General features: G+C 53.2%; 1 protein-coding gene across 2 annotated transcripts in view; it reads left to right on the top strand.

The window, feature by feature from the left end:
• The window catches only part of Cd276 (CD276 molecule), a 30,266-nt gene extending 17,882 nt beyond the window's left edge, over positions 1–12,384 (top strand). The window contains exons 3-8 of one of the 2 annotated variants that reach the window (XM_055622266.1): positions 163–417; positions 1,738–2,034; positions 6,195–6,329; positions 8,223–8,264; positions 9,470–9,505; positions 10,755–12,384. In XM_055622266.1, coding sequence (XP_055478241.1) covers positions 163–417; positions 1,738–2,034; positions 6,195–6,329; positions 8,223–8,264; positions 9,470–9,505; positions 10,755–10,777 — 788 coding nt within the window. In that variant the 3' untranslated portion in view covers positions 10,778–12,384. Of the gene's footprint in view, positions 1–78; positions 418–1,737; positions 2,035–6,194; positions 6,330–8,222; positions 8,265–9,469; positions 9,506–10,754 lie in introns of both variants that reach the window. The other variant, XM_055622265.1, reaches the window with a different exon arrangement.
• Positions 12,385–14,395: the final 2,011 nt, after the last annotated feature.

Raw genomic sequence — 14,395 nt, 5'->3', positions numbered from 1 at the left:
CTAGAGGTAGCTGGAGAGGGACACCCTGAAAAAAACCCACCTTCCCTAACTGCCCTGCCCCCTCCAACTCACCCCCAGGAGCTGTGGAGGTCCAGGTCTCTGAAGACCCTGTGGTGGCCTTGGTGGACACGGATGCCACCCTACGCTGCTCCTTTTCCCCAGAGCCTGGCTTCAGTCTGGCGCAGCTCAACCTCATCTGGCAGTTGACAGACACCAAACAGCTGGTTCACAGCTTCACCGAGGGGCGGGACCAAGGCAGCGCCTATGCCAACCGCACAGCACTCTTCCCTGACTTGTTGGTGCAGGGCAACGCGTCCTTGAGGCTGCAGCGAGTCCAAGTAACCGATGAGGGCAGCTACACCTGCTTTGTGAGCATCCGGGACTTTGACAGCGCTGCTGTTAGCCTGCAGGTGGCCGGTGAGTATGGAGAAGGGCGCCCTCTGCTTCCGCTCTCCCATACTGCCCCACAGAGCTGACTCCTGCACTAACAGCCTTTTGTCCTTTCTTCCACCGTCTCCTGCACTGATGGTGTTGGTGACCCTTGCCCTATGCCACCCTCCAGCCTTCTACTCAAAGCCCAGGATGACTCTGAGCTTGTTTGCTGTGCACAGCACGCTTAGGGTGGTCTGGGTGCTGATGGCACCTCAGATGCCAGCACTCAACCTGGTGCTACAGTGGGATGTTCATGGCTCAGTCACTGTTACGACCCACAGAAGCCCCACAGATTTTTATTTTTTGGTCTTAAAGGCCACCTTAAAGGGGAGGTTATAGTTCTATCAATTGCACTTGAAGTTAGAGGAAGTTAGTTCTCTGTCTTTAGTCTCCCAAACAAGCGAGATGCTTGGTACAGTGGGACAGTGATGGGACTCAGTGTGGAGTCACTGATCGAAGGCCTTGACTCTCCAGACTCCAAGGTATAGAGATTGCCTGGAAGGACAGAGATACATGTGGTCAGCAGGAAGTCTCAGGGCAGGAGAGGGAAAGGAGCTCTTCTAGGGAAGGGCTTGTTCTTACAGGAGCCCTCGACAACCCTGTTACCCCAAGACTGAGCTCCAGGGATGGCTCTCATTAGACAAGGCCAGCCTGCTGTGAAAATCTGCGAGGAGACTCAGTCTGTCTTGAGAGAGTGAGGAGGAATGAGGCCTGGGTCGTGATGAGGGAAGACCTGTGGACCGGCTGCAGAGGCTCAGTCCTTTCATAATTCCTTGTCTGTATGATCCTCATGAAGGACACATGAAGGTCCAGTCTCTGAAGACCTGCGGTGGCCCTGGTGGACAGTGACACCACCTTATGCTGCTACTCTGCCCAACCTGGCTTCAGCCTGGCACCGTTTAACCTTACCTGGCAACCGGTAGACACTAAATAGCTGGTGTGCAGCTTCCTCTAGGGCCAGGACCAGGGCAGGCCTATCCTAGCAGCACAGTGATCTTCCCTGACTGCCATAGGGCACTGTGTTTATGAGGGTCCCCTGCATGCATGATGAGGGCAGCTTCACCTGATTTGTGAGCATCCAGGACTTTCACAGTGCTGCTGCCAGCCTGCAGGTGGCAGTTGAGTTACAGGCAGGAGCATTCCCCCCTCTTGGCCCAGTCTGCAGGCGGTCCACCCACTGTCCCCTGGCGATCCCACCATCAAAGAATGGCCCCAGGCTGACTCCTAACTCTCACCCTCATGTCCTTTCCTTCACTGTATCGCCTTGCTGACTGTCATTGATCTTTGCCCTCTGCCACCCTCCAGCCCCCTACTCGAAGCCCAGCATGACTCTGGAGTCCAACAAGGACCTGCGCCCAGGGAACATGGTGACCATCACGTGCTCCAGTTACCAGGGCTACCCTGAGGCCGAGGTGTTCTGGAAGGATGGACAGGGGTTGCCCTTGACTGGCAATGTGACAACATCCCAGATGGCCAACGAGCGGGGCTTGTTTGACGTTCACAGCGTGCTGAGGGTGGTGCTGGGTGCTAATGGCACCTACAGCTGCCTGGTGCGCAACCCGGTTTTGCAGCAAGATGCTCACGGCTCCGTCACCATCACAGGTAAGGGGAGACGGTCAGCTGAGGAAGGCTTGAGGGAGCAGCTAGCCTGGAATATCAATATAAAAATGCTCATTTTCATAGATTTCATGCATCCCAACACCTCCCCAGTGAGAAGTCTTTAAGGGACTCGTTTTCTTGAGTTGACGAATTGTTTGGAACATGATTTTCCGTGGACCACAAATTATCTTCCTGGAACCTTAGGGCGGTGGGCAGAACTCTGAGGCAGGCACAAGGCTTGCTCAGAGACACAGTGAATGAGGGTGGGCTTCCCAGCGGGCACTTCTTCAGCGTGAAGGGATTGCCTTGTCCAGCTGTGAAGCCCTGGGAGATCAGGGAGCCTCACAGGTAGATCTCACTCCTCTGGGTGCTGTCGCTGCAGCCCAGAGCGCCACCTTTGGATTAGCCAGGATTGTGTCTACTGCCTCCATGTGGTCAAATGCAGATTGAGACTCTTACATGGTGGGTGGAGGGCAGTGATCACTTAATTTCTGGTTTCCAGGTCAGCACTAGACCAAGTAGGCACCTTCAGTGCTTGGGGGTGGAAAGAGGGCTCAATGTAGACAGTCACCCTCTGTGTTTGGCCTTGACGTGTCTCTGTTCAGTCCTTTTTTTTCAGGCCTGTGTGCTAGGTCTAGCTCCCCAGGGCCTGCCTCTGGGCTGTGTGAGCTTTTCCAGGAACCTCCTACATATTTGAGATCAGGACAGCAGGTTGTCTATCACTGGTCCTCATCTGTTCTCTTTTCACAACTTCTGCCTGACACCCCCAGCCCACCCAGCTTTCTACTTCCAGCGTGCTGGCCCTTACGTGGTCTTCTCCCCTGATGAACTCACAGCCAGTGGCCCCTGTTCACGCTTGTTTTCCAGGGATAAGTCTTATTCCCCCCTACTGAGCCTGCCTTCTCTGAAGAGGGCCGGTCTGTGCCTCCTCTGAAGGAGCAGCTTCCTCAGCTCTGTGTGTTCTGAGGTACCGCCATGCTCTTGCAGAGAACACCACAGGGAAACTGTGTTTCGCTGGTGCTGCAGAGATGGCTCAGTGGTTAGGAATTGCTGCTCTGTCATGAAGACCAGAGTTTACATTGCAGCACCCATATCAGGTGGCTTGCAAGCACCTATAATTCCAACTCTAAGGGATCTGGTGCCTTCTGCTGGCCTCTGTGGGTGCACGCACACACGCGAACACACAGTAAATCTTTTCTTTTAAAAGGGAAAGCAGATTGTTTACCAGCAAGACCAGGAATGTGGAGTGAGATGGGCAGAGGTGTGGAGGCTGGCAGGCAGGACAGAGGACTCAGCCATCCTGTACCAGGTGGGCTGGGATATCTGCCGACTTGATGCTGTGAGGCAAGGGTTGGTATGTGGAAAGAACACTTGCCCATGCCAGAGAAAATTCATACCTCAGTAGGAAAGGGATCTCATTTGGGCTAGTGTTGTCAAGCACAATTCAGACGAGAGACTGAGGTCCAGTGAGAAGGGACCTCCAAGACCACAGACTAACACAGTGGCTCCAAATATTTTGCGGTCTAGGCATCACTTTGAAAATTGACAAGTGATAAAGGAAACGGCTTCTCCATGGCTTGCAGTGTTCCCAGCTTCTCTGAGCTCTCTCTGAGCTGCCCTCATCAGTTATATACATGCACTGAATCCTTTTGCCGCATTCTGCAGCCAGCAGATGAACCAGGATCTGAATCCAGCATTGGCCTCTTAGCCCAGTTTCCCCTCCTCCCTGCCGTCTGGCCTCCTGTTTTCATTGGAGCAGAGCTGGCTTACCTTGGAGCCCTTGGCCTGCATTCTGCTTCGGGCAGATCTGCCTTGTACAGCATTCTGGGATTTCGATGCTCAGGCCTCTCGCTGGTCTGCCTCCACCTGAAGGGGGTTAGTGATGTTGAGTGTGCTGTGCCAGGCCTCTCTGGAGAGGGCTTTCTAGAGCAAAAACTGGAGCTATAGGTCTGAGCCCCAGCTGACTGTGTCCTTGGCTAGGAGAATGAAGGAAGTCTGAGCATGTTTCAGGCACACTATTGGGGTGAACACAGAGAGACTTTCCCTTTGACTATTTATTTTTAAGTTTTTTATTAGCTTATATTAATTATATATCAAATAGATTCATTATGATATTTCCCATATGTCTGTAATGTGTTTTGATCATATTCACTTCTGATAACATTTCATGTCCTCATTTCATCCCTGCTGGTCCCCTTCTTCTGCCCAGCTAGTCCTCTCCTATTTTCATTACTTTAAACATTATTTGCTGTGTGTGTATGTGTAAAGGTCAGAAGACAACTTGTGGGAGTTGGTTCTCTCCTTCCATGGGCTCTGGGCTAGCACTCAGGTCATCAGTCATTTGCCAGTAGATCTTTTACCTGTGGCATCATCGTGGTACCCCCTTCCCATTTTAATGCCTCTTTATTTTTTTTTTTTTTGTGACACAATGGCTTTCATTAGGAGCACAAGGGAGGGGTTGATTATAGGAGCTTGAGCGCTTTATCAAGTGGCTATACTGTTGAAGAAAATGTCTCTCCTTCCCCTAGCCACCGTTAGCTGCTTGTAGTTCTTCAGGGAGGGGTGGAGTCCCTGGGGTATTGTTGCTGCTCTGCTCTGTCCACTGCTGCAGGAGCTCCATCTTAGAAACGTCCAGAGGTCTCTTCCAGTGCTCCAGCCTGACCTTCCAGCCGCCCACCACAGCTGTGGCCTTCTGCTCCTGGGCTGTTCTTCTTACTCCAGGCTCCAGAGCAGCAGTATGCCCACCCCACCCCATGCCCGTGGACCTGAGACTCTGCAGGGTGCAAGTGCCAGGCCTGCTGCCTGTGTACCTTATGGAGGCGGCTGCTGCCCTGGCTGCATGCTGTCTCCAGAGAGCATAAGGAATCAGCTTTGTTAGATTGGGGGGGGGGGCCTGTGTGTGGCTTTGGCTGTCCTGGATCACTTTGTAGACCAGGCTGGCTTGAACCCACAGAGATCTGCCTGCCTGCCTCCCCGAGTGCTGGGATTACAGGTGTGTTAGATTTTTCCCCCCTTCACGGCTTCACCCTGGACCCAGTGTGGCACTAGGCTGAGGGTGGTGCCTATGCTGGGGTCATTGGAGAGTGTGCTCAAAACAGCTGCTGCCCTCAACCCCAGCTTGAACTCCACAACCTCCGTCACGCTCTTGACTTGAGGTGTGGAGTGGGGAGCCTGAGGACTGCGCATGGATGTTCCCTTGGTGAGGCTCCCCTAGATCTGCATACATCCTCGAGTGACTTAGACTCTCACTCCAGGCCCCCATCTGTGTTGAGAACTAGGCACACTTTCTGAGGAGAGGCAGAGAGCGGGTACGTTGCGGGCCACATGCTCCCTCTCTACTGATGATTTCCTCGTTCGTTCGTTCATTGGCAGGATCTCTTTGTCTCAGTTGACATGACCTTGGGCTTCTTTTCTTCCCACCTTTGCTTCTGGGATCACAGGCATTGTGGGAAACCATGCCTAGTTCATATGGTGCCGGGAGTCAAACCCGGAACGTCATGTGTTCTAGGCGGGTGGTCTCCCAACTGAGCTACATCTCCGGAGTACTATAGCTTTTCTTCCTGTTCTTTCTTTTCTTTCTATTTTCTCTTTTCTTTTTCTAGCCCTTTACAAAAATAGGAGGTAATACTAGCTCATGGATTGTCAAAAACAGGCCACAGTCTGGCTCAGGGGCTGTATGTAGCTGGCTGATGTCTGACCTTCAGGATGACGTAAACCAGGTGGGACTATAACCATCAGGGAGGCCTCTAAAGAGGTGGCTCTTAAGCCAGGTGGAGGATTTGGGAGACCCTGCTAGGAAGGAACATGAGGTGACTGTGTAGAGCCTGGAAGGGATTCAGGCTCTCTGAGAAAAATGACTGAGGTGGGGTTTCCTGTGGTGACATTGGAAAAAAAGCTGGGAGACGAGAACCTGGGTCAGCTTAGAGACCTTGAGCCCCTCTTAGAGGACAGGATGATTAACCTAGGCGGTGAGGCCCTCCCGAGCTTATTCTTAGCCCCTCCCACTCCCATAGCCACAGTGGCAGGGTTTGGTCTGGTGGATGGGCCTGTGGCCATGGGAGCCTGAGTGAGCTCCATTCGTCTTGGCGGGGCACAGTGAGTCTGAGCGCCCCTTTTCACACCTTGGAACAAGAGGGTCTCATTCTTCTTTCCTCCTCTTCTAGGGCAGCCTGTGACATTCCCCCCTGAGGCTCTGTGGGTGACCGTGGGGCTCTCTGTCTGTCTTGTGGTACTGCTGGTGGCCCTGGCCTTCGTGTGCTGGAGAAAGATCAAGCAGAGCTGCGAGGAGGAGAATGCAGGTGAGTGACAGAGATTGGTGCGTGCGTGTGTGTGTGTGTGTGTGTGTGTGTGTGTGTGTGTGTGTGTGTGTGGTGGCAATGTGTACGTGATTCCAGCTCTCTGTCAGAGGAGACAGAGCTTCTCCTGATCAGAGTGGTCAGCTAGACCCGCCACCTCAGTGAGCTCTGGACTCCATGGAGAGACCCTGCCTTCATGAGTAACTTGGAGAGCGATCAAGGAAGACTCCTGACATCAGCCGTGGGCCTCTACATACATGGGCATCCACACACATGGAAACAGCCATGCACACATGCACAGACACAGCACACTCAGACATGTGCACAAGATAAATAAGTCAGTGCCTCATTCAGGTACCAGGTGAGGCCTTGCTGATCACTGGACGGTGGAAGGTGAAAGGGCAAAAGGCCACAGCAGCGCCAGTGCCAGATATCTGCAAGGGTGGAGCTGTCAGAGCCACTCACCCCTTACGAGTGTCACCTGTTTAGAAAATAAAAAATTGACTTAAAATTTATAAATTTTTCCTTAAACATTGAAGTCCTGTGCATGGGTGTTTTGCCTGCATGTACTCTGGGACTGGAATTGCAGGTGAATATTAGTTGCCCTGTGGGTGAACAGAATCGTGTTCTCTGCAAGAGCAGACAGAGCTCTGTAACTGCTGAGCCTTCTCTCCAGCCCAGAAGGCCCACTCTTGCTGTTTGATGGCAGCTAATTTCAGTGTGCATTTGGGATGGGAAACAGACATTCAAACACAGCAGTTGCTGTGTCTGTGACAGGATGGACAGGACGGGGTACACAGAGGGACCTAGGCTTTGACCTCAAGGCTAACATCCTGCGTGAATCTGTGTGAACCTGCCGTTCAGTGTGTAAGTTGGCAAGTGGGTGTCAACAAGAGTGTCACGAGTCCCGAGGGCGGTGGGTGTATCAGGCTGCAGCGTGACGAGGAATGAGTGTGTCTGTGGAAACGTGTGAAATGGAAGGTGTAAGTCTCACAGGTATGTCTGTGGGGGAGAACAGGTTTAGAGCCGTGTGAACATTTAGTGTGTGTCACTGGAAAGAGTGTGTGTCTTCCTGGGCGTGTGGAGTGTGCAGAGCCTCATGATGCCATCCTCTGCGGTGATTAGGAGCTGGTGGTGGTGACTGTAGATGGCTGTGGGTGTCCCTGTATAAACTGAGGTATGAGAGCAGACAGGCAGCGGAGGCTGGAAGGTGGCTCGGTATGAGGAAGAAGTGTGGAGAGTTCGGTTGGACTATGGGTAAGCGATCTTGTGTCATAGATGGTTAGGTGGGCTGTGTGTGTCTGGTGGAGGATGGTGGACGGCCTGAGGTGGGGTATGGAGGGACTGGGGAGATGACTGTCAGGTGGCTGCCGTGCAAGGATGAGGACTTGAGTTTGGATGCCCAGTATCCATGTGCAGCCTGGCGGGCAGCTTGCTGCTGTAACACTGGGGGTTAGGGAGAGAGAAAGCTCCCTGAAGTTCACTGGCCGTCCAGTTTAGCTGACTCAGTGAGCTCCGTGTTCAGTGAGGAACCCTGTCTCAAAAGATAAGGTGGAGACTCACTGAGGAAGACACCTGACCTGCACTCGACAGTGCGCGCACACACATAAAGTGGGTGCAGATGTGGGCAGTTGTGATGGCGTAGACTGAGTTGTGAATGAGTGGGTGTGTGGGGCGGCAGGCTGCGTGGGCAGAAAGCTGGGTAGGTGGCACCCTGGCCAGGGGAGTGTTGGGCTTCCTGCTGCAGCTCCCATTATATCCTAGGTTCAGCTCCGCTCTGGTCTCAAGCTCCAATCTTGAATCCAGGGTTCAGACCAGAAGTCAGATTTGTTCAGTCACCGGGTGTGGACGTTCAGGACTGAAAGCACTGAGACAATTTGTTCTTCACCCTTCTAGGGGCTGAGGACCAGGATGGGGATGGAGAAGGAGCCAAGACAGGTGAGTCTGGCCCTCTTACCTGAGGAGGCATCAGGGACAGGAGACAAGACTTTGTGCTCTGACGTTTGAATGAAGTACCCTCTGATGGAGGCCCCAACCAAGAGTCTCCTGCCCACCTTGACTAATCCATCAGGACTGTTCCAACTGGGGGCTTCCCAGGGCTGGGAGGAGGGTATCAGGAGAGAGGAAGTCTCTTAGAAACAAAGAGCCTTCAGCAAATAACTGTGTCAGTTTGGCCTATTTTCCCATATGTTTAAAAAAATGGGTGTGAGAATAGGTCTCTAGGTTTTTCTATGAGATAGTCTACATAGAAGACAGTACCGTGCCTGGTGTCTGGTTAAGAGCTTACAGAGGTGCCCCACTCCCCTTAGAGGCTGTGCAACGGGGGTGATGTGCTTTGCTCCCCTGGGCTTCCGTTTCTCACCTGTGAAACACCATCCTGGCCCTGTTCTCGTGGTCCCTGCGGGCTCTTCTGAGGCTCTCTCCAGAGCCTAGTGAAGTAGTTGCTTTGCAGAGGGTTGTGAGCTGAGTCAGGTCTTAGGGTGGGTCCCACAGCTGCAGGCCCAGGAGTAACGGGGCTGAGAGAGGCAGGTTTCCCCTGAGCCATGTCGGACTGTTTCAGTTGACAACAGCTCCCGCCGAACCCCCATAAAAGGAAGAGAAGGAGACTGATGCCCGGGGACTGCTATAAATCATGGCAATTAATTCTCCACCTGTTGGTGCCTGTGTGGCCGGCATGGAGATGGGCTGGGATCAGGCCTCATTTCTCACTCTCAGAGGCAGATGTTGGCAGAGGGATGGGGGAGGGAGAGAGGAAAGAAGGGGGGGAGGACGGGTTGGAGAGTCAGTCAGCCTCTAGGCCACGTGACCCAGGGCTCTGGAGGCATCTGCAACCGTGCCAGCCTCCCTTGACCCTCATTTCACCTCATTTATGGCCTGGGCTCTGTGTACTGCCATATTTCCAGCTTGTCTGGGGACGGGTCCTTGTCCCCACTCTGTAGTAATAGGAATCAGGGGAGACTCGTGAGACTTATTTAGAGGGGGGTGGAGGGGGGACTTGTGAAGTGAGGCTTGGGAGAGCTCTGGGGTTCCCTCCCTGGCACTGAGAGGGTACCGAGGCCTGCTCATCCCTGCCCGCCCTTCTGCATCCCACCCTTCCTCCCTAGGGTCCTTCTCTCATCAAATGTTCCTTCCTTTTTTTTCAGCTCTGAGGCCTCTGAAACACTCTGAAAACAAAGAAGGTAAAGATCTGTTGCCCGAAATTGAATGTGTGTCTGTGTGTCTGTGGAGGAAGCTGGGGGGTGGGGCAGCCATCATCACCTTTCTGGTGCTGATCTGTGCTTCCACCCCAGAAGAGCAGCACCCACTCAGCTCCTGGTGCTGTGGTGGAGGAACCTGGGTCCTAGCTGCTCCAACAGGACCCAAAGCCCTATGCAGGCTTACCTGCACCAGGCATTTCTACCTCTCCTGTCTGATAGTCTTAAAGTTGCAGGTAGCCTGGGGCCTGGATTCTGTCCCCTGCAACATGAAGCGCTCATCGCTGGGTCCAAGGGGTTGCTGCGGTTGCCATGGCCCCTCCAGAGGCAAGGGATGAGAAGGAGGGCAGGGAACATCTTTCTAGGGCTTGGCCAAGAATAGCTCCTGTCACTTTAGATAGATCCCATTGGGCAGAACCTTAGTCATGTGACCCATTTCTCAGGTGAGGCTGGAAGTGTAGCTTTCATCTGGGCAGTCACATTTCTGGCACATAGGTGGCTAGTCAGCACAGCAGTCGCTGTTGCTCACATCGGCAGCTTTGCTAGGAGACAGGAAATGAGAGGTCTCCTCGCTGTCGCTGGGAAGCAATGAGCACAGAAGAATGGAGCCCTGCTGGTGAGAATGCCAGCTGGGTTGCTGCACGGAGTAGCTCTGTAGGTGGAGCAGTGGGCTTCCCTGCTCCCCAGGGAGGCACTCTGGACCTAGTCTGTGTCCAATTTCCTGAGGACAGACAGAACCCAAAGGAAGGGAGAAGAGCAGGGCCACACGTGTCCAAGGCCTTCTAAACTGCTGGTGCAAGCTGGGATGTGGAGTGGGGCCAGGGCGTCAGGGTTGGATGCTCTTCAACAGGGAGGCAAAGTCAGAGAGAAGGGGTTTCCTGCAGCATTCCTCTTCAAGTCATTGGAGTGGGAAGGGGCACCCTGCCAGAGGAGGGAATTGGGCCAGGCCTTGAAGGGTGAGTCAGATGACTAAGCAGGCCAGTCGGAGCGAGTATATAGGGTGAGCAGACTCACTCTCTCGCCTGGCTTCTGTGTACATACTGGCCTCCAGTGTAGCAGTGTAAGGAAACAGACTCCTTGGCTCTACCCGTCCTGTGCACACGTTACCCTCAGGACAGGGGCTAGGGGTGCCCTCCCGACTGGATATGTGACTTCTGACGTAAACCCAGGAGGAGAACTTCTAGCCCCTAATGCGTTTTCTCCCCTTTCCCTTTCGTCCTCCCATGAAATGCAGATGATGGACAAGAAATAGCCTGACGGGGAGATGTTGCCTTCCCAGATTGGGGCCCCGCCTGTGGCTGTGTTGAGCCTCAATGTGAGCCCTGCCCCCAGTGAATGGGCTCGGCTCTGCAGGTCCACCTGTTCTTCAAAGGATGTGGTGCATAGGCCACCCACAACCTTATTTCTCTGATGGACTTAATTCCCGTCATCCCCGAAGCCTTACTTCTCCAGTGACACGATACACGAACCATCCTGCGGCCTTCTTTCTTATGGACACAACACACAGACCGTTCCGCCTCCGTGCTCCTCCAGTCGTCCGGTGGCCTTGTTTCTCCAAAGATGCCACACACGAACCTGCCTTCAGCCTCACGTCTTACGGACACACGCACACCACCCCCACCTCCTTGCTCCTCCAAAGCCAGGCGGACCGTGTGACTGCTGTTATGCTCTGAGGCATAGGCCGTTCAGCTGAACCTTACTTTTCTAAAGACAGCCGCACAGTTACTTCTTGGTCGTTTCTCCCGTGGCCCTGGCCTATCTTAGTTACCGTCCCTCGACCTCTGTTCTGACTGCCGAGGATCCCATCTCCTCAGCATCTCCCAGGTCTTCATCCTGACTCTCTTGCCCCGCTCTGACCCCGACTTTGGTTGTCTCCTCCCTGACTAGGTGAGAGGGGGACTTGCTCCCCATCTACACACACAGGTACCAGCATCCCTGCAGCTGTGCGTGCTGGAATTCACGCAGACCTGCCTTGCGAGGTCTCTTCTGGCTGCCCTGGGGTGTGTCCATTCTCCCCACAGGAAGCAGGTGCTGGTCCCCCTGCTTCTCAGGGCCCTCAGGGGGTCAGCCTTCAACCCTGTGCTTTTCCATGTTTGCAATCTTTGCTACTTTTGCTTTCTTAGTAAATTAACGATCACTTGAGCAACCACGGGGGTCATCACTGCTGGACCTTCCAGGGTCCTGCAGGAAGATCGGAGGCTCTTCCCTCTAGGCCTCACCCCAACTTGGAAATGGGTTTGCTCTCTACTGTACCCATCTGTGCCCACAACTCCTGGATACCTCACCCTCAGCCTACACTATCCCTGACCCAGGGCCCAGGGAGGGGCAGAAACCTGGAGAAAGCCCAGCCCTTGCCATACCTGGAGAGCTGGCTATTTTCCAATCTTTCTAGATGTGGACTGGAAGGCAGGTGGCCACAGCTAGTCAGACCTGAGTTGGGGCGGCAGCCTACGCCATGCTGAGACCATCTTAATAGCTGGAGCCTGGGGAGGCTGCTCCTTACCATGGTGCTATTTTGGAGCTGGGGCATATACCTGGTTTGTCTCTGGCAGCCCTGGCTCTGGCAAAGCAGAACTGCTGATGTCCCCCTGAAGGCATGTCTCCAACCCTGGTACTGAAGAAAATGAGGATAATTTAGACAGACGCTGGCCAGGTGTGGTGGTGCACACCTTTAATCCCAGTACTCAGGAGGCAGAGGCAGGCAGATCTGTGAGTTCGAGGTCAGCCTTGTCTAGAGAGTGAGTTCTAAGACAACTAGGGCTACTCAGAGACTGTCTCAAAAAAACTAAAATAAAATAAAATAAATACGGGATTCTGTAAACTCGGTGTCTTTTGGGAGAATTAAATGTCTTTGTCTTCCCGTAGCCTGTTGCCTGTGATGTCAGTGAAACAGTGGGGTGGCTTGGTGCTAGAAGGAAGGTATCTGTCCTGGGTATTTGTGCCTGGGGTAGGGTTTCCTGGCTCTCCGTGGTCCTGTGCCCCCTCAGGTTCCTGGATGCAATTTCCTTCTTAGAAAAGTGAAGTTGGTTGGGCAGAATCCGGTTCTTTTGACAGTGGCTTCTCCCACGAGTGCATGTGTCACTTGGTTTCTGTCTCAAACTCTAGCCTAGTTTAGGGCCTCCGCTAATGTCGCCGATGTATGATGGGGAAGGCCAAAGCGACTTGGGGAGGAAGGTTTATCGTGAGCCCTGTCCTTCAGGAAGTGAAGTCAGCGCAGGAACCTGGAGGCGTGAACTGGGACAGACCATGGAGGGTGCTGTTTGCTGTTTACTCCTCTAGGCTTGCTCAGCCTGCTTTCTTACACACCTCGGGACCACCTGCCCAGCGATGGCCCCACCCACAGTGGGCTGGGTCCTCCCACCTCAACCACTAATTAATAAAATGCCCCACAGGCTTGTCTACAGTCTAGTCTTATGAAGGCACTTTCTCAACTGCTCCAAACTTCTATCAAGTTGAGGAGAAAAACAACAAACAACAAAAGACCCCAAACAGGCAGAGAGGCTAGAGGGAGCAAATACTAGACAAATGGGTGTGCCTGATGTTCCTGGCTGACGCAGTGGCATGGTGAAGAGGCACAGGACCTAGCTCTGCTCTGTGACCCTGAGCAGGGCATTGACCTTTGGATCACTTCGGGTGACCTTCCACTTAGGAAATCTGAGAGGACAGTGAGCTTGGCGGACAAATTTTCAGAGAACCAGAATCAGAGATGGGGGACCTGAAAGCTATCCTGCATCCTTTTTCCTTGGGGAAAAGCTTCAGAACTCCACATTGTCAGAACATCACAAACCATGAACTGGAGGCTGATCTGGGGAGGGGTCAACGAGGGGGTAGAGGGCTTAGGTTTCTGGGCTTTACCCTGGCTCAGCATCTCATGTAACCACATCCCTCATACCTCAGAACGCTGATGGTTTCTTGATTGACTAGTGGTCAAGAGTCCTGTATGAAAAGCACGTGACATCCTTTACAAACTGGGTGGTTTGGGTCTGGGAATGTAGTTCAGTTTGCAGAGCACTTGCTGAACATGCTCAAAGCCCTGGGCTTGATCCTTGGCACCGTGTACATGGGGCATGGTGGTGCAAGTTTATATTCTTTGCACTCAGGAGTTGGAGGCAGGAAGATCAGAGTTCAAGGTCATCTGGCCTACATACTGAGTTTGAGACCAGCCTGGGCCACATGTGATCCTGTCTCAACAACTAAAACTGGAAAGTTAGTTATAAAATCAATGGCTCCGGTAACAAAAAGATTTGCCTTGCTTGATGTCTTAACATTGAGTGCTCTGGGTGGGTTTTGGACTCCAAAAGCTCTGACTCCCCCCACCCTCAGTGCCCTGTGCACCTTGTCTCCCTCCCTGAACCTCAGTCTTCACCCAGGGATGGATGACAGCATCAAAGGTTGGTTGTGAGTATCAAACAAGGCTGATGGGGAACACGCTGGGCGCTGGTGAGGGCGGAGGCTTCCCTGCTGCAGACAGCGCCACACTGTTGCTGTTCTGATGATTTTGTAGAATGCGCAGTGACCCCAGGCCAGAAGTCTGCACCTGTTTTCCCATCTGTGTAAGTGAGATTACTGGTGTCTTTTCTTCCTGTCAGGCTGAGGTGAGGATCAGACATGACAATATCCAGGGCTTGAGACCTGGCAGGTGTGGGACTGGCCTGGAAGCTGAAGGGTGAGGAGAGTGGCCACCAAGTCCCCTGATGACAAGTGCCTTGGAGAGCAGTATTTTTAGCTGCCCTTCCTGGGCAAAGCTCCAATTCCTGCATTTTAATGGAGAAATAATTCTCACAGTGCGACAAGCTGTAGCCTGCAGGTGTCACATTCATATTAAAGAGAGGACAGAGCAAGGGTTCATTTGCCTGGTTGGAGGTGTGACCGGAA

Source organism: Psammomys obesus, unplaced genomic scaffold (assembly GCF_907164565.1).
Source record: "Psammomys obesus unplaced genomic scaffold, mPsaObe1.curated_primary_1811, whole genome shotgun sequence".
NCBI classification, from domain to species: Eukaryota; Metazoa; Chordata; class Mammalia; order Rodentia; family Muridae; genus Psammomys; species Psammomys obesus.
This window is presented reverse-complemented; position numbering and strand designations above follow the sequence as displayed.